The sequence below is a fragment of the Amia ocellicauda genome, chromosome 10 (genome assembly GCF_036373705.1).
Source record: "Amia ocellicauda isolate fAmiCal2 chromosome 10, fAmiCal2.hap1, whole genome shotgun sequence".
NCBI classification, from domain to species: Eukaryota; Metazoa; Chordata; class Actinopteri; order Amiiformes; family Amiidae; genus Amia; species Amia ocellicauda.
Genome location: NC_089859.1, coordinates 17,425,780 through 17,449,751, shown reverse-complemented (window position 1 = coordinate 17,449,751; position 23,972 = coordinate 17,425,780). Strand labels below are relative to the sequence as shown.

At 43.4% G+C, this 23,972-nt stretch overlaps 2 protein-coding genes and 1 long non-coding RNA gene across 5 annotated transcripts in view; 2 read left to right on the top strand and 1 right to left on the bottom strand.

The window, feature by feature from the left end:
• Window positions 1–11,719, top strand: part of LOC136760077 (ribosomal protein S6 kinase alpha-6) — a 31,840-nt gene extending 20,121 nt beyond the window's left edge. The window contains exons 13-22 of one of the 3 annotated variants that reach the window (XM_066715323.1): window positions 943–1,045; window positions 1,330–1,454; window positions 3,104–3,229; window positions 3,644–3,733; window positions 4,193–4,351; window positions 4,689–4,850; window positions 7,656–7,732; window positions 8,183–8,300; window positions 8,680–8,820; window positions 10,545–11,719. In XM_066715323.1, coding sequence (XP_066571420.1) covers window positions 943–1,045; window positions 1,330–1,454; window positions 3,104–3,229; window positions 3,644–3,733; window positions 4,193–4,351; window positions 4,689–4,850; window positions 7,656–7,732; window positions 8,183–8,300; window positions 8,680–8,820; window positions 10,545–10,670 — 1,227 coding nt within the window. In that variant the 3' untranslated portion in view covers window positions 10,671–11,719. The remainder of the gene's footprint in view (window positions 1–942; window positions 1,046–1,329; window positions 1,455–3,103; window positions 3,230–3,643; window positions 3,734–4,192; window positions 4,352–4,688; window positions 4,851–7,655; window positions 7,733–8,182; window positions 8,301–8,679; window positions 8,821–10,544) is intronic. The other 2 variants (XM_066715324.1, XM_066715325.1) reach the window with 2 other exon arrangements.
• An 801-nt stretch (window positions 11,720–12,520) lies between these two features.
• Window positions 12,521–19,503, bottom strand: LOC136760079 (organic cation transporter protein-like). The gene is made up of 11 exons (XM_066715326.1): window positions 19,285–19,503; window positions 18,038–18,172; window positions 17,768–17,899; window positions 17,359–17,462; window positions 16,396–16,550; window positions 15,833–16,001; window positions 15,206–15,344; window positions 15,010–15,101; window positions 14,632–14,849; window positions 13,967–14,075; window positions 12,521–13,514 (listed from the first exon to the last, which is right to left on the bottom strand). The coding sequence occupies exons 1-11, from the start codon at window positions 19,501–19,503 to the stop codon at window positions 13,247–13,249; spliced, it is 1,740 nt and encodes a 579-aa protein (XP_066571423.1). The 3' UTR covers window positions 12,521–13,246.
• Window positions 14,746–19,331, top strand: LOC136760080 (uncharacterized). The gene is made up of 4 exons (XR_010820148.1): window positions 14,746–14,782; window positions 15,314–15,362; window positions 17,343–17,553; window positions 19,292–19,331. It is a non-coding gene; the product is annotated as an uncharacterized LOC136760080 (long non-coding RNA).
• Window positions 19,504–23,972: the final 4,469 nt, after the last annotated feature.

The window sequence follows — 23,972 nt, the reverse complement described above, 5'->3', positions numbered from 1 at the left end:
AAGGTCTCGGCACACTCCGTATGCACGCCCACTGTCAGTTGTGCATGGGTGGAAGTGCTCTCTCAACTGCTCTCCCCCTCTCTCCTCCCACCCGTCTCTCTCTCCATCTCGGTCCTTTTTCTCTTTATTTTCTTCACCCCCACACACGGCCCTAGCTACAGAAAACAGCTTTTCCCTGCATTGATGGCGACAGCCCCAGCTCCCCTTGGTTGGCTTTTTAAACTGTTTGCCGAACATGCTGCTCGGGCAGAGTGCCAGGTGGAGAGGAGAAATGTGCTAATGGGCCCCGCATGCAGCTTTTATAAACCTGCGGTACTTTATTGAGCATGAGGAGGAGACGGGCTGCTCATGCAGAGTGCACAAGGTTAATCTGTCCCCCCCACCATACTCCCACTCTCTTGCTCTCTCCCCTAATGCGCACTGTATACAATACTTCAGTGCGTTCACTACAGCATCATCCGAGGTAACGTTTTAACAGCATTTCAGGTGAATGCTGTGACGGCTCAATCATAACAACAGAAGTAGACTTTAATCCTTTCACCCCCCCGCCCCCCCGTTTTAGCCAATGTGCACGCTATGAACACAGACTTAACAGTAGTTTGTGATGTCTTCACTTGAGCTTTGTGAAGTAAAGGCATAAATAATATCTGCCAACTTGTTCCGACTCGTTGGTTACAATGCCTGTCAGTATGTGAAAGTTTAAGGTGAACGAGGTGAGGCCTGTGAGGTGACAATTATCCAGTTAAAATACACAACACTATGCATAGCAGAACCTATTTGTCACATTTAGGTTCAGAGGTACAGAGCTGTACCAACCTAGATTAAAACATTTCAGTTTCGTAGAAGGACATAAAAGGACTTGGAACAACCCTAATAAATATATATCATGATTTGATTTGGTTATTTTTATTTATTAATTTTTTCTGCCTGTTTGGTTTGCAGAAACTGTACCGGAGGGAGATTCAGCCTCCTTTCAAGCCTGCTGCAGGGAAGCCAGATGACACATTCTGCTTTGACCCAGAGTTCACTGCCAAAACGCCGAAAGGTGAGTGGAGAGGAGCTACTGTTATTCTTTCCGCTGTTCCCATCTGCCCTACAGAGGCAGCTTTACATAGCACATACTGCCAGTTGTAGCATGTCTCTTTCCAAACTGAATGACATGTCTCACTACACTGATGTGCACGTACCCACAAAAGAAACTCACACACACCAGTACACGCATGCTGTATGGAACAGTCTTAGACTGTACTTTCTGATGCACTATTGTGAGTATGTATACAGAAGCTGGATCATAACATCATGCGTGTGTGTGTGTCTGTGTGTTTGCAGACTCCCCAGGCGTGCCCCCCAGCGCCAACGCACACCAGCTCTTCAAGGGCTTCAGCTTTGTGGCCCCTGCCTCACTGGAGGAGAGCAGAAATGCTCCTCTCGTCAACATCCTCCCCATCGTTCAGGTACTGTCCCTTTCCATTTTGCTGCCTTGCTGTCACTCTCTGGCCTCATTCAAACTAGGGGTGGGTGATATACCGATATGAATGTGAATACAGGTATGACGTTGTGCCATGATATATTGTCATATTGTGAATATCATGATGGATACATTAATTAAATAAATAAGGTGTTTAAGCCTAATTTGCAGTCGAATGTTCCTGTAATAGTTACACATTTTTTGCTTTTACCATAAATATATTGAGGCAAGGAGAAAAGCACATATTATTGCACTATGGGTAAAATGTAAAAATGTGATCTATTGTAACAATTGTAAGTCACCCTGGATAAGGTTGTCTGCTAAGAAATAGATTAGTAATAAAAAACGTAGCATTATAATATTAAATAACAGATACAGTACATATTCCCTTACAAACTAAAGACTGGGAGCTTTCGTTTGATGTCTTACTTGCATAGGGTCTTCCTAACCTGAGCTACAGGCTTTGCGAAATCTGCTATTTCTCAGTGTACAGGGCTAATGGATATGCTTGCGTTTAAATTTTTTCCCTCAGTCAGCTGATTAACCCTTTATAATACGAAAGACCATTTTTCTTTCATTTGATAAATGCATAATTGAAAAATTTTAATATTCAGTGTTACTTTATACTTATTTAATTCATACCTTTTATGTATTGTGTGTTTACATAGTTTTGCTACAAGGAAAGAAACGTTATAGTTGCATACTATGTCCAATGCTTCACCCTTTCAGGTTTTATAATGTTAAAAGCAATATTTTGTAATTTATTATTATTTGCGACCCCAACTTTGAGAATTGATGCTCAAACTGTGTGTGTGCTGTACAGGGATGCACTGCACATCACGTTCCCAATGCTCAGCACTTTCATCCTTGTATCCCCCTTCAGCTGAAGGCTCTTGTACAAATTGTAACAATGAAGCCAATATGCACTTCTTCCTTTAATTTTTCTGTGCTGTTTTTCGTAATAAATAAGGTGCCAGGCATACCCGCTAGATAATGTAGACTTGTATGCAAGAATAGAGCTACTGTGCAATATCCACCCCTGCGGTGCCATGAAGTAAAGAAAAAAACAAACGTAAATAGTTATAATAAATTGAGAGAGATCTGTGCAGTGAAACCTCCCAATGACTTGCACAGGACACGGGCCTGTCTTGCGCAGCTGTGAAGTTCCAGATTAACTGCATTTGCTGGCTTCCCTGACCTGATGTGTTCACTCACTGTTGGTTCTCTCAGGCTGTTATGCATTTGAGCATTACACACCACACATGCAGAGCTGCCTCGTGTGAAGAATTGTGTATAATTAAATACCTGAGAGGAACCACCAGTGCAGTGAGATTTAAATGCAGTGTTGCGTTGTTGCGTGTTCACAATCCCAGAAGAGAATTCTTCAAACTTCAAACTGAAATCCAGAATACATTTCATGAAATAAAATAAAATAAAAAAAGCTTGAATGCCATATGCTGTTCAGAATTCTTTCTAGGGGAAGGGTGTTAGATACCCTATGTATAGAGATATAGATTTAGATTTAACATTCAGTGGACTTTTATATATTTTTTTAAATATTTGAATGTTGCAGCCACAGCAGTGATGTCCATAATCTTGCAGTACAATTTATATTCCTTTTGTCTTGTGTGTCAGCAGCTGCATGGTGGGGCGGCGCAGTTCTCAGAAGCGTACGATTTGAAGGAGGACATTGGTGTCGGCTCCTACTCCATCTGCAAGCGCTGCATCCACAGGGTCACCAGCATGGAGTTTGCTGTCAAGGTAAGTCTCCTCGTAGACAACTGGTCGGCACCTCGGCTTTGGGAAAGGGTCTGGAAGTTAATGTTGTTGTGTTAAAGATAAACACCAGATGGCAGTATTATCCCATGCACAGTTTTGAAATTCCTTGGATAACTAAAATGATCTATAAGGAAATCTAGTGTATCTATTTCTGTTGGGGTGGCTTATACAATGTTGTGGCAAATGGGTCCAGACCTTACAAAACATGTCAGCTGTCAGCAGAACAAGGGTAATGATAAACGTTTCTGACTAGTCGGGGGGACGGGGCAGAAAGAAATGGTCAGTAAAGTACAGGGTCCTGCTTTTATTAAAAACCGCATAAAGTCCTCCCTCCCCATTCCCCTCCACCTGGAACATAAATCTTATTTTTATTTATTTTTCCTCCTACAATGGCAGATAATTGACAAGAGTAAAAGAGATCCTTCAGAAGAGATTGAGATTCTGATGCGATATGGACAGCACCCAAATATCATCACTATGAAAGATGTAAGTGTGTTCAGTTACCCCAATACTATTAATCTGACACTTCAACTCGAGCATGCAATTCCTCAACAGACCTCAGAGATCAGCATACTTTGTCATTTACTAAATACATGGTTTTAAATCTTGTTGAATGATGTGTATTTTCAGACTGTAAAATTGCACTTCTACAATGTTTCGTCATACTTCTTGCTTTTGCATTACTGGTATGTCCCCTTTCCCTTAGCTCTTAACTCTGACTTAACACCTTGTGTGCACTTATCAGCTTTTACAATCTAGGATGTAAGACTTGTATATTGTTCACTTTATATCTCCTATACACTTGTGTAAATTGAAATTTGTAAATTGGATTATGCCTTGAACTGCATTGTATTATTGCACTTTGTATTGCTCTTATATTTTGTCCCTGGACAAGGGTGTCCATATGCATATCAGTGTGTTATTTCTCTCCCTGCTCCACCCCAGGTGTATGACGAGGGCAGGTTTGTGTACCTGGTGACGGAGTTGATGAAGGGTGGGGAGCTGCTGGACAAGATCCTGCAACAGAAGTATTTCTCGGAGCGGGAGGCTAGCGCTGTGCTCTACACTATCACCAAGACTGTGGATTACCTGCACTGCCAAGGGGTGAGAGACAGACACCGACACACACAGAGACACTGACACAGATACCAATAATGGTCACTCACTTGCACAGACATGGATAGGAGGCCTACGCCTGTCCAGACGCCAATAAGGAAAGCGTGTGAGAGAAGATGGAGCGAGGAGAGTTGACCGTAATGAACATTTAAACTCCGAGAGGAAGCACAGAGAGGGGTGCTGCTTAACCGCACCCAGCAACAGGCAGGGGGAGAACATGTGCAGGGGGATTATTCTGAGTAAGGGGGGCGCAAGCAGAGTGTGAGGAAAGGTGCGTTCCTGTGTGTCCCTGCTGTGATGTGTGGGTGCCGGTTCTGTTTTCCAGGTTGTCCACCGGGATCTGAAGCCCAGCAACATCCTGTACATGGATGACTCTGGCAACCCTGACTCCATCCGCATCTGCGATTTCGGTTTTGCCAAACAGCTGCGAGGGGAGAACGGGTTGCTGCTCACACCCTGTTACACCGCCAACTTTGTCGCCCCTGAGGTTTGTCTGTCTGTCTGCCTGTCTGTCCCTCCATAGCTGACATAAATGTTGCACACCCCTGTTGTGTGTCTGTCTCTCAAATTCAAATTTGCTTTATTGGCATGACGACTCTGTTTCAACCACTCCCAGAACACAGTGACCACACAGCCGTTTTTCTTTGGCGATCCAGGTTTTCTTGTGCAGGCCAGTTTCTATGGCCTGGCTGTGGTCACGGAGTCTGTACTTGGTCAGGATGTGTCTTTTTTTTTTTTTTTACTTTGTCCCTGAGCAGATATTCTGCCAGGGTGAACACTTTCTTTACGACCAAATAATATTGTAGTTTATTATTGGATTCAATTTCATGTTTCCAGTGTAATTTGTAACTGGTTTCCTTATTGGTATTAATAGTTATCAATTGGTTTGCTGAGTTTTTTTGCTGGTGGTGTTTTGAAGCTCACTGTTGTTAATTTGTGTCAGTTGGCTGAGCTCCAGTACCATGCTACTGTAGGGTTCTCTCCCACAGGCTGTGTGCAGTCGTGTAGTAAGGTTATGCCTATTTTAATATCATCTATCGTATATCAACGATGATGTCAGTCATCAATGATAATTTGTTTCATTTGCACTTTGTGTCTCGGGGGCGTGGGAGTGCATTTTCCACTCAAATATTGCCTTGTAAATACATTATACATGCATACTACTTTCGGCTGAAGTTGTTTTGAATCAAAAAACATAGCTACACAAAACATTGTGGTTCATAGCAAAAACATGTTGTTTATAAGCTAAACTGTAAAAGTCTGTTTCTCTCTGTCTGTACTCTGCATTCTGACCAGTGCACTCTGGTGCACCGTGTGATCTGACACCTGCCTTCATCAGCTGAGAGTCCCAAGGCTTTCGGAGGGTCTGTGGATTGGCTAGATAGTCGTAGAGTCACGGTCTGTGAATGGGTAGAAAAATATCAGATCTCTAGGCTGATGAGAGATCCATGGTAATGACCTATCCATTGGTCAATACCATCCCCATGTTCTGCAGATATGCATAGCAGCAGCCAGGAAAGATGCGATGTAAACAACCGGCACATTTCTTTTGTGCATGCTTTATTCTCCGGGCACTTGCTCATGGACAACTGTAATTACACATCTCAATGAGTTACTTGACAGAAAAAGCTTTACCAACATAAGTTTTCAATATGTTGAATATAAGAAGTAGCCCCACATTGCCCTGTCCGCAGGTGATACTCTTGCATTGAGGTTCATTCAGAGACGGTTGTTGTGGAAATTTGTTGACGCTACAGCTGTGATCAACCTGACGGACACCTTGTACAGTGTCTCACACCACAAACTGTTTAAGTTTCTATTGCAGTAGCAGGGTATTAATTAAGCACAGCTTTATATTGGAGAAAGAAACACAGATTTTATCACTGATTTCTGTTTTTTGATATAGTTCTTTAAAGTACTTTTTCAAAATATTACCATTTTGGATTGTCAAATCTGGTTTATCCTTTGAATTGATTCTTCAATATAGTTTAATGTTTTTCCTGGTTTAAGAGGCTCTTGTAATGTTTGAGAGCCTGACTGAATCTGAGGCGCTGCTCTGTGTGACTGGACTCCCTGTGTTCCTGGTTTTACAGCTGCCTCAGGTCTTTTCTGGCTTACTGAACATCAAACCACTGTTTGGGTGTGTTTCCTTGCCAATTTCTCGAATTTGCTATTTCAATTTTGTGCTGTCAATCTCAGGGCTGCCCATTGCTGCCAGTCTTTAGTGCTGGACTGCATCCACTTGTATTTGGGCTGAAGGTCAAATAGTGTGGCAGGGGGGTCCAGGTCCTTGATCAGATCAGCTGTTTGGATTTTCCAGATATAAGGTTACTTGACTGTGGTCTGACAAGTGCTTGACCATAAATGCATTGATATATATTATGGGTACAGGTCTGTAATGGCATAATCTACCATACTGCTCCCTAAGGCCGAGCTGTATGTGAATCTGCCCAGAGAGTCCCCCCAGGTCCTGCCATTGATGATGTGCAGACCCAGGCCTTTACAGAGATGCAGGACTGTTCTAATTAACCACGCAATCATGGCTGTGTCTTTGAGTGTGTGGTACAAAGGGGAGCCTCCTCTGCCCTCGCTGGACAGATTTGGAGAGTTCCCCTTTAAACCAGACAATAATGCCTCTTGAGTGTCTGCCATGTTTAATCTTGTTGTTTTTAAGGAGGGTATGATCAGCTCTTTATACTTGTCTGGGCAGTGTGTGGACACTTCTCTACTACTCCATGTTTCATGGAGGATAGTTATATCTACATTTATAATATGTGCTTTCAATTCCAAAGGCTGTGGAGCATAATCCTTGAATATTCCAGATGCTTATTTTAACTGATCAAATTGTTAATTTATATTCTAGTCATATTTAAATGTGTATATAAAAAAGTAAGACAAATGTATTAATCTCTGGAAAAAATTGAGACCACTCCAAATTTAAGTGGTCTCTTAATTTTTTCCAGAGCTGTATTGTATTTTGGTCTGTTTCTCTCTCCGTTAAATTCAATGTTTTGTTTTATTGGCATGCCTTATATGATTTATTGCCAAAACATTTACAAAAGGAGATGATGATAAATTAAAACTGAGATAGTATTAGAAGGGGAGGATAAAAAATAACTAATGTATACATTTACAAATATATAATATTATGAACAGAACCATCTTAACAAGTGTGTCTCTGTTTTTCTGAAACACACCAAGAAGTCCAGTTATCTGTTACCTGGGGGTAGTGGGTGGCTCTGCGTGGAGCCTGGTGCTGTGCTGTAACCATGTCTGTGTCTCTGGCCCGCAGGTGCTAATGCGACAGGGCTATGATGCCGCTTGTGACATCTGGAGCCTGGGTGTCCTCCTGTACACCATGCTGGCTGGGTGAGTCTGAATGCACATACTCGAACACTGCTGTTCAGCCTACAGCTCCTCCAGTCCTACTGACAGACAGGCAGTGTCTGCAACCCTGGGCATGTGGAGCCCAGTCTCGCTAGTTTCTTTTTTTGTAATGACCTTAAATCACAAAATTTCTAATGTGTTTTTTTTTTTTTTTTAGCTTTTTTTAATAATATTAATTATTAAGTCCTGTATGTATTATGGTTACATTATCCGTGTATGCACAGAGGAAAAGAGAAGGAAGGAAGGAAGGAAGGAAGAAAGACCGAAGTGAGAATGAGACCGGCAACATTTCTGGGGAACTATTAAATAAATATAGATAAACGGATGCATTAAATTATGTAAGGAAAGGAACTAGTCTGTAAGTAAATAAAATGAGTGAATACGTTTTTGTGAGTATGTAAGGTGGTGACTCCGGGAGTTGCTCTTGTGCAGATACACGCCCTTCGCCAACGGCCCCAACGACACCCCAGAGGAGATCCTGCTCCGCATCGGCAGTGGGAAGTTCTCCCTGAGCGGCGGGAACTGGGACACTGTGTCCGATACATCCAAGGTAAGATCTGCCCACGCCTAGCCCACCCAGTCAAAGCACAGCCGGCAGGCCATCTCTCACACACCTGATTTCCACCCAACACTCTCAGCCAATCTGTCATACCCTCAATTTTCATAATTTACTGATGTTACTTGCTCATGTTTTTTTTTTTTTTTTTTATGTATTCCGTAGTGGTAGTAGAAATAATTGTTACATGTATGCTTTGAAAGAACTTCGAGCTGTTGACTTAACTGTGAAAAAATGCATTATTAAATTGTTATAATATATGCATGTGTATTCTTACTTTGTCTTTTCTGCATTGTTTGTGTATATGAAGTTGTCTCTTGGCCTTTGAGTGTTAACCATGATCCTACCTGTGACAATTTTGTTCCAAATTTAGGACTTGTTGTCCCATATGCTTCATGTAGATCCACACCAGCGATACACTGCAGAGCAGGTGCTCAAGCACTCCTGGATCGCCTGCCGGGACCAACTGCCCCACTTCCAGCTCACACGGCACGACGCCCCACACCTAGTCAAGGTAGGTGGGGGTGGTGCAGGGCGGGAGTTGAAGGTTACTCTGACTGTGTGTTTCAAAGCATTGTAAGACAGGCACGTGTCAGATATTATAATAACTGTGCACATTCTAGTTATTATTTGTATACACAGTACTGTGCACAAGTTTTAGGCAGGTGTGAAAGAATGCTGTAAAGTAAGAATGCTTTCAAAAATAGACATGTTAATAGATTATATTTATCAATTCACTAAATGCAAAGTGAGTGAAAAGAAGAAAAATATAAATCAAATCCATGTTTGGTGTGACCACCCTTTGCCTTCAAAACAGTATCAATTCTTCTACTTGTTTAAGTCTGGTCAGAAGTGGCATTCATGGAAGACTTGAGGCCAAAAAGCCATACCTCTGACGTGGCAACAAGGCCAAGTGACTCAACTATGCATCAAAACACAGGAACTGGGTTGCAGAAAAATTGCAGCAGGTGCTCTGGACTGATGAGTGAAAATTTGAAATATTTGGCTGTAGCAGAAGGCAGTTTGTTCACCGAAGGGCTGGAGACCAGTACACGAATGAGTGTCTGTAGGCAACAGTGAAGCATGGTGGAGGTTCCTTGCAAGTTGGGTCTGCATTTCTGTAAATGGAGTTGGGGATTTGGTCAGAATTAATGGTCTCCTCAGTGCTGAGAAGTACAGGTAGATACTTATCCATCATGCAATACCATCAGGGAGGCATCTGATTGGCCCCAAATTTATTCTGCAGCATGACAACGACCCCAAACATACAGCGGAAGTCACTAAGAACTATCTTCAGTGTAAAGAACAAGGAGTCCTGCAAGTGATGGTATGGCCCCCACAGAGCCCTGATCTCAACATCGAGTCTGGGATTACAGGGAGAGAGAAGCAACTGAGGCTGCCTAAATCCACAGAAGAACTGGGGTTAGTTCTCCAAGATGTTTGGGCCAACCTACCTGCCGAGTTCCTTCAAAAACTGTGTGCAAGTGTACCTAGAAGAATTGATGCTTGAGGCAAAGGGTGGTCACACCAAATATTGATTTGATGTACATTTTTCTTCTCCCTTTTACCACCTTTTTTCTTTTACCTCCGCTCAAAATGGGCTTCACTGAACTGCATGGTGCAAGTGATTCAGAGGCCCATAAAATGCGCCTGGCTGAGGCTCCTCCAGTACCTGCAGCTGCACATCACCTGTTTCAGAGCTCACAGTGGAGCTGTGTGCAGGCCAGTATAAGCCTGCACTGACCGCAGCCCTCCATTCAGACTCCCGTTTCCCCCCAGTCTGATTGGCTTCAGATCATGGACAAATCAGAAAAACCAATGCCCCATTTGTAAAAAGTAAATTACACACACAATGGCTGGTGCTGCAGGCCCTGCTGTGTACATTAACTCACCATAAGGCACTCTCACAAGCTTTGGTTTCAGCCCCTGTAGTTTGTGGCTGTTGGCTTCCACACAGCACTCCGGTAGCTCTTTAGCACCTGCATCATAATGCCAAGCAAATTAGTTTTCCTCCTGTGTGAAACGAGGCCATTGCCAGTTCTTCCCATTTAGTTTGGAGACTGAGGCTGCATCCTTGAATCTCTGGCCGTCGCCTTCCTGTGTGTTGTCATGAAGGTGTGGGTTGAAAGAAGTGCCCCCCCCATGACAGACTGGGTAACCTCTTGGTGAAGAGTGAAGTCGGGTTTCTGCCAGGGCCTGTGCTTGTCATGCTCACGCATGTCTTGTGTCTCTACCCAGGGAGCAATGGCTGCTACGTATTCCGCACTGAACCACAAGACATGCCAGCCAGTGCTTGAACCCGTGGCCGCCTCCAGCCTGGCACAGCGACGCAGCATGAAGAAGCTCACATCAACGGACTTGTAGTAAAAACCCTTTTTAGTTTTGTCTCCCCCTCCTCTATTTGTTTTTGGTTAAAGGATTGCTTTTATTTATTATGATTATGATTCCCTGTCCCACCCCATATCCCTAATTTGTTTTCCCATCTTTCATTTACCCTGCCCCCTCCCCCCAAACACTTTAGCTTACCTCAGTGGCCCATCCCAGCCTCTAGTGTCCTGATCTCGGAGACTGGGAGAGGGAGAGTGGAGTGGACAGGGAGCACCATGTGTTACAGCAAACTTATTTTTCCAATCAGGGAGGAGGGATATCAAATAGAATCATTAGTTTAACACATTAAATATATACAAACATGTATATTGGTACTGTTGGGGAAAAACGTATTTTTTTCTTCCTTTTTTTTTTTTTTTTTTTAACCGTCCTGTTTCCATGTTGAGGTTAGCACCAGCGCACACTGTCCATTCACTGTGATTGGCCATGTCAGAGCTCACTGTGTACATCAGCACAGAGGTCAGTACTGCACAGCGCTGCATGTCATTCAGGCCTTCCGGAGCGCGCTGTGTTTGCAAGGAGTATGGGGTGAGTGAGGTGGGGAGGGGTACAGTGAAGGGGCATTATGTATGCCCTACTCTGCTGTCTCTCTCCACCTCTCGTTACTGCATTACCAATCCTGACATCAGTGACTTTCCCAGACATGCTGGCAAGAATCTTGTTAGAAGCAAGCTACTTTTCGTGAGAAAAATGAATAATAATAAACTGATTACATAAATAATTAAAAACAATTCCTAGGGCATGTGGGTGAACTGAAGATATGAGATCTGAGCTGTGTAATACAGATGCTTCTCTGCAGGCCACAGCTGCAAGCAATGGGGGGGGCGGGGGGGGGGCTATTCCCGACCACTGTCAACGATTCCCATTACTGCATGTCCTGATCCATGAGAATAGGGCAATGTTATGGCTTTTTATTCCAGCTCATTTTGAAGAACCTAGTTTAAGCTTGATATTTGATATTTAAGAAATAAAACGTTTTTGTATTTATTTATTAATTTATATATATATATATATATATATATATATATATATATATATATATATATATATATATATATATATATATATAAAAAAATATTTGTTCACAATTTTTTTTGTTTTGAAGTTTGCACATGGGCTAGACGGGGTGTTTCTCTTGTGGTTTTTCTTTTAGCTTCAACAGTTGCCCAAGGTTTTAATCATCATTGTGGGCAGATCAAAAAAAAAAAAAGAGAACTGGTCAAAAACTAACAAACCAAGAAGGTCAATTAATGTGTATTGTTGCACATTGAGGTGCATGTAGGTACAGTATTATCCCTGAAGGGTCAAAGGCCAGGGGGAAGGATGGGAATGGGACAAGGGTCAGGGAACTTGGAGCGAATGAGGGAGGAGGAGGTCCAGAGGACCCGTTTGCCTCGGCATCATTACTCTCTTCAATGACATTGTGGAAATTGTATTATATTGTATTTATTTCGTTTAATTTTTTAAAATCTATTTTTCTTTCGAGGTCTGTATATATTGACATTAAAGATCATTATTGATGGGTGGTGTCAGCCTGTTTCTGTGTGGGTGTGACACAAACAAGACAATGGGGTTAATTATCAGTTGCACTCACAGGAGTGGCACTCCTTCCATTTTCCCACTCTGATGCAGAAGAGCGTGGGACAGCCTTGCATGTAATGGGCTGTGATGCAGAATGGCACAATGGACACACACGGCTTGCCTATGGGATAGATAACTTACTGTATATACATTTTACTTGGAAAGTACAGACTATATAGCTCTGGAAAAAAAGAGACCACTGCACTTTTTTTCTTAAATCAGCATCTCTACATGTATGGCAGCCATTCTGTTCCATTCATATTTTTATTTGGAATTTGGGAGAAATGTTGTCAGTAGTTTATAGAATAAAACAAATGTTAATTTTACCCAAACATACCTATAAATAGTAAAACCAGAGAAACTTGACTAACAAAAAAAAGATTAACAATAACTTGTTGAACTTTGCCTTTACAAAGATGCTGCCATTTCTCTGAACTGTTTGGGAGTTAATGATTGAGGAAGAGCCTTGCCTCAGTGCTTCTAAACACTCATCCCTGCATTGCTGGGAGAGAAAACCAATGAGTTTTAAATTGTACTTCTAGAAGTTTGTTATTAAGTGAGAAAAACTATAATGTTTAAGTTCTTATGCTTGAAACTCCTTTCCTCAGCTGTAACTAATGTAGTTACTAATTACATCACAGCTTTGACCTATATAACAGCTTCCATTTGGTCAATGCTAGAAAACTAGCTAGCCAGGGTGTGCGGTGGTGTTTATCATATATAAATTAAACTATTTAGTGCATTAAATTGCCCCATTTGAAGCTGAATTTATGTCTAGGAGTACTAGTAGTATATTTCAAGAATTGAAAACTAGCTCTTTCAGCCCTAGTGAAACTTATGTCAATAAGTAATTTAGACAATCCCAAGTTACCTAGAACTGAGCTCCAGGAATGTGTAAAATACACCAAAGCGCAAATCAAAACCAAAGTCTGAAATTCTGTGAGATTTCTAATACTGTAGTGTTCATATGGTCATAGTCCCCTGCTATTGGCACTGTGAGCAGTCCCTCCCCAACAGCAGCAGCAGGAATCCTCCACTTTCTCTGCATCCTCCAGTGTCTCCGGGAGTCTCCTGCCTAGTGTCTCAGGTAGCCAGATGGCCAGGAGGCCTGCTGTCGTTGTCAAGACAGCGAACACAATGAAGGGACTGGGCTTCCATGTGTCTCCCAGTAGGATGACCCAGGGACAGAGTGAGCTGCCTAGCCTCCCCAGTGTGTTACAGAAGCCAATGCCTGTAGTCCTGCAACATAGAGACAAGTGTGGTGAATCAGCTGTGCCTGTACCATAGCTCAGTAGTTCAGGAGGGTTGGTCCTGCTCAAGGCTGAGCGTGGAGAGCTCTGGGTGGAAATGGTGCTGGTAGGAAGGAAGCAGGGAGATCTCAGCACCTCTGCTAACAGGATACAGCTGACAGGAAGTTGTATAAAGTGGGGCAGTGCTGTTGTACCCTTGAGCAAGGTACTTCACTTAGATTGCTCCGGTAAATTACCCAGCTGTATAAATGGGTACAAATGTAAGTTACCCTGGATTAGGGTGTCTGCTAAATGACGATAATGTAATGTAAAGTGCCTTCCAGCTGATTGGGTCATTAAAGTGACATCAGTTCAATATCCCCTCAGTGTCCCCCTTGTTCTCCAGATTCCAACAATCTGTTAAACATCCAACACCAGGCTTTCTGCACGGCCCATCTCTACCTGAGAGGGGTTGGCATCACTTCCGCAGAGTAGAGGTAGACACCGGTGAAAGCTGCAGAGATCAGGAACTGTCCGACCAGGCAGAGTCCCACTGTCAGCCATGCCATCTCTGAGAGACAATAGAAAAATTGTACATGACAGCAGGCCACTCCCCAACTCCTATGGGGGAGATCCTATTGATGGAGGAACCCTGCGGCAAACGCATTGCCACTGTCTAGTGAGCTGGCTTGAATGTGCGTTCAGTGGGTGGTTTCTGAGCTGGGACGCTGGGACTGAGAGGCAGCTCTGACACTGTTTTACTCACAGTCCTAGGCCCAGAGTCAGTCCCTGAGGTTCAATCATCCCAGCCTGATATTCCAGAAGTATCAAACCAGTAATTAAGACACTTCAAGTTTACAGCAGTGCCATGAGTGGAGTGATCAGGGCGTAAATAACAGATATAATTGGACTTGGCACCCCAGGCTTTGTTGAAATGACAAACCTGATTTACAGCTTTGCTACAGAGTGTAGGAGTATTCATATTGAAAAACACTGAGGAAGAATGTATAATGTGGGGATATGAAAGCAACAGGCTGTCCAATCCAACTCATGCAGGGTTCGGCCACCATCTCTTCACTGATTACTAAGGAAGTCACCCTCCCATGCTCCTCCCAGTCTGCACTCACCTAGCCAAGCGAAGGCTGCCGCGCCCAGACAGGCGCCCGCGCCCAGCAGCTGTGTGCCCAGGAGCAGCAGTTTCCTGCGGGTCCGGTCCAGAATCAGCAGGAGGCCGATATGCGCTGGAACTTCAGCCAGCCCGATCAACAGGAAGTTGACGTAAGGGTCCCCGGACAGGTTCTGGATGTTGTAGACGAGGCCGTAGTAGGAGCAGCACACAGAAAACCTGTGCAGGCCAGCATTGAAGGCATGGGGATGAGATAGGAACTTGAGCAGTACTGCCCAGTAACACTTCCTTATCTACACATACATCTATTATACATTTACATATATGTATTCAACGTTAAAAATGGCTTGACGGGGTAACGCTGAAGGAGAACACGCACCAGTTGTAGCATAGGATGAGGGTGTTGCGGCGCAGTATTGGTGTCCTCAGTAAATCAGTAGCTGTGTACTTCCTCTGGTCTAATCTCCAAGCCTGTGTGCACAGAGGGAGAAATACATTATTATTATTATTGTTATTGTTGTTGTTATTATTGTTGTTGCTGTTGATGATGTAGTGTTGAGAAGTGCCTGGCTTGCCTTGCTGTCTGTGCTGGCGGTCAGGATGAAGTTGGCAGGCAGGGGGCGCTGGTTAATCCGGGCTGCCTTTCTGATGATGACCTTGGCTTCTTCTTCCCGGTCCCGTAGGATGAGCCAGCGTGCAGACTCGGGCAGGAACCTGGGGCCAGAGGGGGAGGTAAGCTTGAGAACAAAGATGGGAATGTCTAGATGAAGGCGGGGTCAGACTCCAGGCCCTGGGGGGCCACGGTGTCTTCTGCTCACTGTTGCAACTCTTGGCTCTTAAGTTTGGTGTAAGTAAACATGAATTCAGCACGTCTCTAGACTAGATGTTTTGTGGGTACAATATCTTGGGTAATAAACATATTTTAAGTTCTCTGCTGGAAAAAAAAATGAAATGTGAAAATCTCATCAACCCTTAAATTAATTAATTAATTGAGAGCTCCTGTTTGAACACAATCCTGAAGACACCGTGGCCCCCCGGGACCAGACTCAGCTTCCCTGGCTTTAGCATCGGGTTCCCCCCACTGCAGCACCTATCCCTTGCACTGGACACTGTGACGCCCACTTTCCAAGTATCAACTGATCACACCCTGGTGTTCCTTGAATTGCTTTCACTGTGCCCCCAGGCAGGCCTGGCACACTCACCAGCAGCAGAGCATTACACCTGCTGACACCAGGGTCACGGTCAGCTGGATCATCCTCCAGCTGCCCGACCCGTATGCCACCCCTGTCAGCAGCACGTGGCCCAATGTGAAGGCCAGGTTCATGATCATTCCTGGCACCTTCTTCTTCGTTGGTCCAACAAACTCCATCCCTGTTGGGGGAAGAGGAAAGCGCTGCAATTTGGAAAAAATGTAACACCCTCCATGATGAAACAATATTGGAAGGGAGAGGAACAGCATTGTATGCCATGTACAGGGTTGGTGGCATTCTTTAGATATGCCCAATCGGGAGCTGAAAGTAGCCCGTTTGACTTTTGTGACTAGTAAGTATTTTCATATCCTCTCCAGGGTGATGTCAGCCGATGGTATTTTCAAAATCCTGGGATAACATTTCTGGTGATCTTGACATTTACAAATCCCTTTTTTTGGTTATGGCCTCAAAGAGCAGCTGTACAGAACTGGTGCCTGAATCCAGGGGCAGAGGGGGAAACTAGTTGGAGTCTCCTGATGCCTGCAGTAAAGACCAGGACCCTCTGGGCGCCTCACCCAGTGTGTAAGACACATTGTACAGTGCCAGAGACAGCAAGCCATTCAGGAACCTCAGGACAGTGAAGAACCAGAAGGCTGGAGAGAACACCATCCCCAGAGTGCACAGAATGGCGAGAGCTGCACTCACCAAGACCACCTTCCTACGGCCATACCTGCAGAGAGAGAGAGAGAGACAGACACGCACACACACCCTAGTAACTCTCTGTCTCTGAGTTCATAGGACACGATTTGTGTCCAGTCACATTGTTATTTTTCCGACATATTAATAATAATAATTTGTATGCACAGGAACAATGTAAGAAATATACTCTGTGTTTGATGTGCCAGGCTGAGTTTGCATGAGGATTATGATACTTATCTCCTTAGTGGCCATTTTAAGTTTACAGAACAAAAACAACCATAACCCTAATGCATCTCAAAGTTTCCTGAAAAATGTAACCCTACCCCTCACCCAACCTAGAGCCTAGCCCTTGTGTTAAGCCTAAATATTCCCAATTCAGGAGTCTAGGCAACCCCAAAAGCACATTTATAGTCATTGGTAAATAAAGTTGGTTTAGGCCAAGACTGGGTTGACCTAGGGAATGACCAGCCCGTGAGGACGAGCCCATCAGAACCCTCTCTTCAACTGGGTGGAGGCGGAGGGAGGAAAAGCAATGAATTCTGGGAGAGGGAGTTTTATTTATTCTTGAGTTGGTAGACAATTGTGACATTGGGGTTGTCCTTCTCCTGAACTTTAATTTTAAGCTCCCATTAAAACGGTTGAGAGACAAGCCCTCGTTAAATTTACATTGGAGACACCTGTGTTTGAAGCTACTGAGGAGCTCCTCACAGGACAGGCCTAAATCACTGTAGGTCATTGGTTTTGAATGACTCTTCTCTAGGGACAGTCACTGAAGATTAATCTCCATTCCTTTGATTTATGCACATTGCTCCTTGCCACGCAGCACATCTGTACTTAACCTGTCTGCCACCCAGCCCACTGGACTTGACCCAACTAAACATCCCAGCATAAACAGCACCGTGTCCAGCTGCCTCATCCAGCTGCGCTCACACACCAGGTCCCACTGTGGAAGGGAAGGGAACAGGCTGGTGTTGTGGGAATCAGATAAATGGTCTGCATTCAGTCATCATGCACAGGGACACACTTATTCTTGGGTATGTATTTATGAAAGTATTTATTAATGTATTTCTCTTTTTGTTTGTTTGTATGTAGATACACAGGGTTTGCCAATAAACTCCACATCCATCATGAACAACATTGGGTCACTTTCAGTCCACTTGGCCATACGTCTGTACCTTTGAAGCCACCACAGCAGCCTAGGGTCTGCCAGAAAGTAGTTCCATTATACATGTGGCCACAGCGCCTTACCTCTGTCACAACCGTACTGGAGAAGACTGATGTGTCATATTCCCAAGCCTGACAGGACACCACAGATTGATTCCAGCCATGTTTGGGGGGATCAGCACTGTCCCACTCCTCAGGCCTGGAGGGGAGATTGATCTGCAGTTGTCAGAGAGCATGATAGCAGGGGAGAAGGGAAAAATAAAATATTAACCACAAATACTAGACACTAGGTTCAGAAAAACAATAACACACACACAACTACACAAGGTAGGTCAGGCACACTGAAGCGCTCACCTGTGTCAGGTTGTATTGCTGACACTTGCTCCAAAGGTATTTTCCGTGCTGGGATGTTTCTGGGGGCACAGTGATGTTCCACAGGCGTTCCTTGCTGGCATTAGAGATGGTGAACAGGAATGGAACCTCTGCGGGCTGCATGTTCAGCGACAGGTCACGCACACAGACACAGACACACACACAGACATACAGACATGCATCATCGGAGGGAGAGTGTGACATAGGCTGACTGTAGACTTTGTTGAACACAGTGCCCTGGTTTTTGGAGTCAAATATAATATACATCTTTTAATATTTCACATTGTAAAGGAATCAGTATGTTGTCTGTTGTCAGCTTAAATATTAGCCAGGTGCTCCTTTATGAATGTAGCCTGCGAAGATCTCACAGGAATTGTGGTCAAAGGTTGGGCTGTCATGAGGTTAAAGGCTGGACAAGAAATGCTTGAGAATGTGAAGTGTGGAGTTTCTCTCAGACAGGCAGAAATGTGTAACTTATCAAGTTGTCATGGGCTGTGGCCACGAATCTAACAAATGTTATTATTATTTGGGACAGGAGAATCCTAAAACACAACCTACATGAAGACTTTTTTCTCCTTTTCATAGCACAACACACTGTGCAAGTACTGTTTAAACTAAAAACTATCTTCATATCCCTCTGGAAGTCCTGGCTGTGCACGTGCAGAGGTGCAAACAAATAGTAATAATTTCTTATCTGACTCCTAGGGGGCGAAAATTGAATTCCTGTAGCAATCCATACTTCAGTTTTTCAGGTGACAGGTTAGCTCTTTTTTGCAATGTTGACTTTTGTGCAAAGAACATTTGATCTTTTTAGCTTTCCAGGTGGGTCAGCTACCCAGCTACACAAATTAAGCTGGCAGCATTGTAAAAAGTGAGCGAAGAACAATATGAGGTAGTGGCAGGTGCAGAGGTGCAGACTTTCACTAAAAACAAATTGACAAACAAGCCAACAACAAAAACAGCAGTGGCCCTCCCCTTCACAATGAACCTAAAAAGTAATGTTGTGAGTGTGAGGAACATGGGAGACTAGTGTTTATAAAACCATTTAGGTTGCCTTGGATAAAGTGGAAGTAGTAACATATGAGTGCAGCAGGAGTTACAGTGTTGCAGTATAAGTTTGGGGTTTAGCAGCAACTGCAATAGTAACAGTAGCAGCAATAGTAGTAGTTGCATCAATGCCAGTAGTTGTATCTGCAGTGCTGTATCCATACTTTTGAATTGTCTCTTACCTTACAGTGATGTTCTGGTGTTGCACACAGGAAGACTTGGGCGAGGGTGTACCAGGCAGAGGTGAAAGCCACAAAACACAGGGCAATGTACATCAGCTTCTGGTATTTCCCAAAGTGGCCGATGATGTCCAGTATCTGCTCGAAGGTGTGGACGGGTAGGGCAGCCTCCTCCTGGGTCAGCCGTTCACCCTCCTCCTCTCTGGGGCTGGGGGAGCCCATGATGCCGCTGTCCTGGGCTGCCTTTCCTCCTCTCTGATCTCCTGCTCCACCTGAGAGCACAGACACCGGCTCCTGCTGCTCCCCTGGACTGGGACTATTCTAACAGCCGGCACTATTGTGGAATGTTGACTGATTTCTTCTTCCTTTTCTGCCGAGTAAATTATTTGAGATTTTCCAAGTCAGTTGCCATTTGGTTTTGTATAGTGTCCATTGGTCCATTCAGCTATTCATAATTCAGTTTTTCAAGTGATAGGCTAAACCGTGAACATTTTCTTTCAGCTTTTCCAGTTTTGTCAGCTATATAAATAAAATCCTGTCAACATTGTAAAAAGTGAGAGAGCAGAGAACAATAGTGTATGAGCGTCACGCACCTCCACCATCCAGCCTGCAGTGCATGTGTATGTGTGAAGGCCCTGGCGATTGATACCGTCCAGCAGCTTCTATTATCTTACGTATGTTATTCATTCACTCGATGCCGCACACGATACTGTACTATTCTAGCGCAATATCTCTAACAATTATGTTTCGATCATACAAGTAACAACAAGAACAGAAATGCACACTAATCTCACTGAAAACAAACTAATCTTTAAAAAAATTGTTTTTGTGTCTTGGCAGATGCCCTTATTCCAGGGTAGAAGATCAGAATAACTTGCAGAGCAGCCTTAAACAAACATCAGAAACAGAAGTCACTCAGCAGGCTTTCAACTTTTTATTTTTTAGAGCACGAATAAAACTACACATTGCAACTCATTGCTGCGCCCGAATGGTTAGTTATTGGTACTAGCACTTAACTGTGAAGGGCGGTGTGATCATGAAAGCACTGAATGGCATTTGGCCACAATATCTCACATATTTTGTTTTTCCATTTTTTACTAAAATGTACATGTATTTTCTGCACTTGTATAATAATAATAATAATAATAATAATAATAATAATAACAGCATTAAAAAAGACTACACTAGAACCTGTGGATCAATCCCCGCGTTTGTTCGTTGCAGTTGAAACTGAAAGCGAACGGCCGAGTACAGAAGGTCAGTCAGTTTAAACCGATTGATCACGATATTTTATCATACCGTGCTCTTGTTGTATTTCGGTTTAGACACCCGTGCGGCAATTCTCGGGAGACATTGCTCTCTCTGTACTGGTTAAGAGGGGAAACCATTGTTGGATTTCTCTTTCCCCATCAATTCTGCAATTTATATGGGGTGCCAAATGGCAAACAACGATTTTTTATTCCGCGGTGTCATTTTCACAGACGTAACTTAAATCTCATGTTTGTCTACCTGTTTAACTAAATCCTAAATCCGCCATCGCTGATTGCAGAGGTCACCCACTTTCCACGCCCCCGCGGCTGACGGACTAAATTACTTATTTTGCAAACCCCAGATTTAACATTAAGCGTTTACATTTAGATTTCGCCTCTACGTTTAGATTTAAGATAGTGAAGATTTAAGTTCAATATTTATTTTCAAAACCCAGATTTAGGATTTAGTGAAATATATAGTCAAACAGCATTTTTCAGAATGGAGAGTTTATATATATATATAAATGTGGAAAAAAGGGCTTAATTATTTCTTAAATCTGCGGAAAAACAACACTATGTAAAAAAAAAGATCTGCGACACAAAACTGTGCGTTGTTTTACAATTGGGCCCTATAAATTCCTTGGCTCATATTACACATTGAAATACGGGGTTTAAAATGGCGAGATTAGTATGTGTGCTATGGTAATGTGTACTTACTTGCATATGTTCCACCTCAGGTATTTAAACCAATAGCCTATTGGAAATGCTGGTGGAGATCAAGACCAGGTGTCTACAGAAACAAAACTTTACTGTGGGTGGACTCGGAAAGTCAATGTTGGTGAATTATCGTTTAATCCTCTCTGTGGTCTGTGAAGCTCAATAACCTGGAAGCATTGCTGACACTGATGGTGCATCAGGCCGTTTTCTTTTTTGGTGTGTGTGATGTTTGATGATGTTGGTGCAGAAACAACCCGAGTTGTTTAGAGCTGTAAATGATCAGGAATGTGAGTAAATACATGTTAAGAAAAGAGGCTAAATAAATCCTCTAATGCCATTTAATTTGATTTTTTTTAACATATCTAAGATGCAGTGCACCAGAGAATGGGTTCAGAGGTAGTGATGTGCAATGCGCTGGATTATGGAGGTATTCAAATAATTAAACTGCTGTGTACAACCGTAAATACATTAGCAGACTGTAACAAGTTGAGTTGCTTATTTTCTGTCTCTCTCTCATAATAATCATTATAAACATAGAAGCAAAAGGCCAAACATCATTGAGTGCATTAGTGAGTTTGGTCCCCTTCCAAGCAATATCTGTGTAAAAATGTAGTCTGCGTAGATGCTGAAACTATCCTTTGAGTTCATTGGGTGCTTCGTACTTTGCATCTTTGGCAGTAAGACAATTGAACTAAAGGCAGGTAGGGTTTAGACGAACAAGCCGACGTGTTCTTTACACACTACAGAGAGCACGTAAATTGCCTCTTGAAGGTAATTTCCCTGGCAGGGGGGGCGAAGCGAGTGCCCTGTAGTGTATTTTACTGCACCTTCACCCGGCAGATGCTTCTTCCTTTCCTGGGTTGCTTTCTTGCAGCCCTGAGACGGCTTGATGGAAGCTCAGTAGCACTTGAGCGCCTGTAGCGTAGTGTTTAATTAAAAGAACATGCTGTTCATCTTTAATTCTCCCTCTCTCTCCGGCTCCCTCATGATTAACCCCCCCTACACCCCTCTCACCGATGCACAGCCTAGTCAGCGTGCACACGCAGGGCCTCCACTAGGTGGCAGTGTTTGCATGCCTGTGCCGGTTGCAGGAGAGGCAGCCGGGTGACGCACCGCCAGCTCCCCGCAGCCTGCTGTGCTGTGAATCCTCTTTCTTCCCACCACGGCTGGCTGTGACTTTGAGTGTCATTGAGATGTGAGGAGAAAGACACACACACACACACACACACACACACATTGACACAGGTGGCAGATCAGGCATGGATGTTCAAAGCCCATGGCACAGCAGCTGGATTCATTTCAGGGTTTATGATCTTCAGGCCCAAGTGTAAAGATCTGCCAATGATGCCAAAAAGCAAATATGTTTATGATTATATAATAATAATCATAATAATGATATTATAAGTGCCCGATGTTGGTATATGTAATATATGTGTGTGTGTAATATATAGCTATATATAGGCTATAATGCATATGTGTGTATATTTAATATATAATGAATATGTGTGTATATATAAACTGAAATGGCTCAGACTTGCACAATGGGAGTCTAGTTTATATTCCTGCAATCATATCAAGGTGTTGTCACTGCTGTGTTGCCTCTACTCTCTCGCATTCGTTTGTTTCTTTTGAATCGCGCTGCATGAGGCCTGAAAGGATGCTGAAGCCTTCCTCAGCAGAGGAGTTTGTCTTCGAAGGCAGCCTGGAGGGAGGGTGGACTCCACCTTGGAGTCTCTTTCACAGCCTGCGCTGAGATTAATTATGTTGTCATTCTGTTGACCATCACCAGTGTGTGTCTTGGACATCCTGTTGAAAAAATATGTGTGTAAAGCCCACCACACTCCAGTGCTGGGAATGTGAGTGCCATAGCACAGTGGTTTGAGTTTTACAAGTTGCAGCCTGCTTTAACATATGAACCATCACATCAGAATAAGCAGATAGTTGGGCACTGTCCTTAACTCCACGTCTGTCTGTACTGATTTACTTTAAAGAATGTAATGAGCAATGAACAAAGCACATAGTGTTTGCTTATATTTTCCAAAAACCTGCAGAAACGCATCACACTGCATTGCACTGGGGGAGTTTATGGCCATCACTGAAACCCTGGCACTGGGATTGTTGTGGTCATTTATTTATTTATTTATTTTCTCCTGAGCATGGATCCTGTGGTCATAACCATAGAGCACATTTCGCACCTGCTTCTCCCCACACTGAAGGCAGCCATTTCATTATTTAAATGCCATAGGGACCGGTGCAATCACCTCTGTGCCAGAAGGCAGCAGCCGCCAGTCTGTGTTACGAGACCGTAATGCCAAAATATGCAGTGCAAATATGCAGTGGTTTAGACAGTTACAGCAGCTGTTTTTAGGAACTTATTTGCTCCCCCTGCCAGTCTTTTTAAACACAGGCTGGCTGTGGGGTAAATATTGCAGTGCTCCACTTGTGCAGTGCTTATTTATTTATTTTCTCTTCCTGTCAACTCAATTAAATTAGAGAGCACAAAGCCAGGCTGACAACACCGCAGAGAGGTAAACACATTGTTAATTAGATTGCCACAGTATTCTTTGTTTTGTACTCATCACATTAATTACTCCTAATGTCTTCTCTGTGTCCTGTCACTTTTTTTTTTAAATGTTACTTAGTTTTTATTTAATTAAGTTCTTCCTAAAAGTACCATGCTTTTCAAGGTGTGTCTCTTTATTTTTTTATTCAATGCTCTGTTGC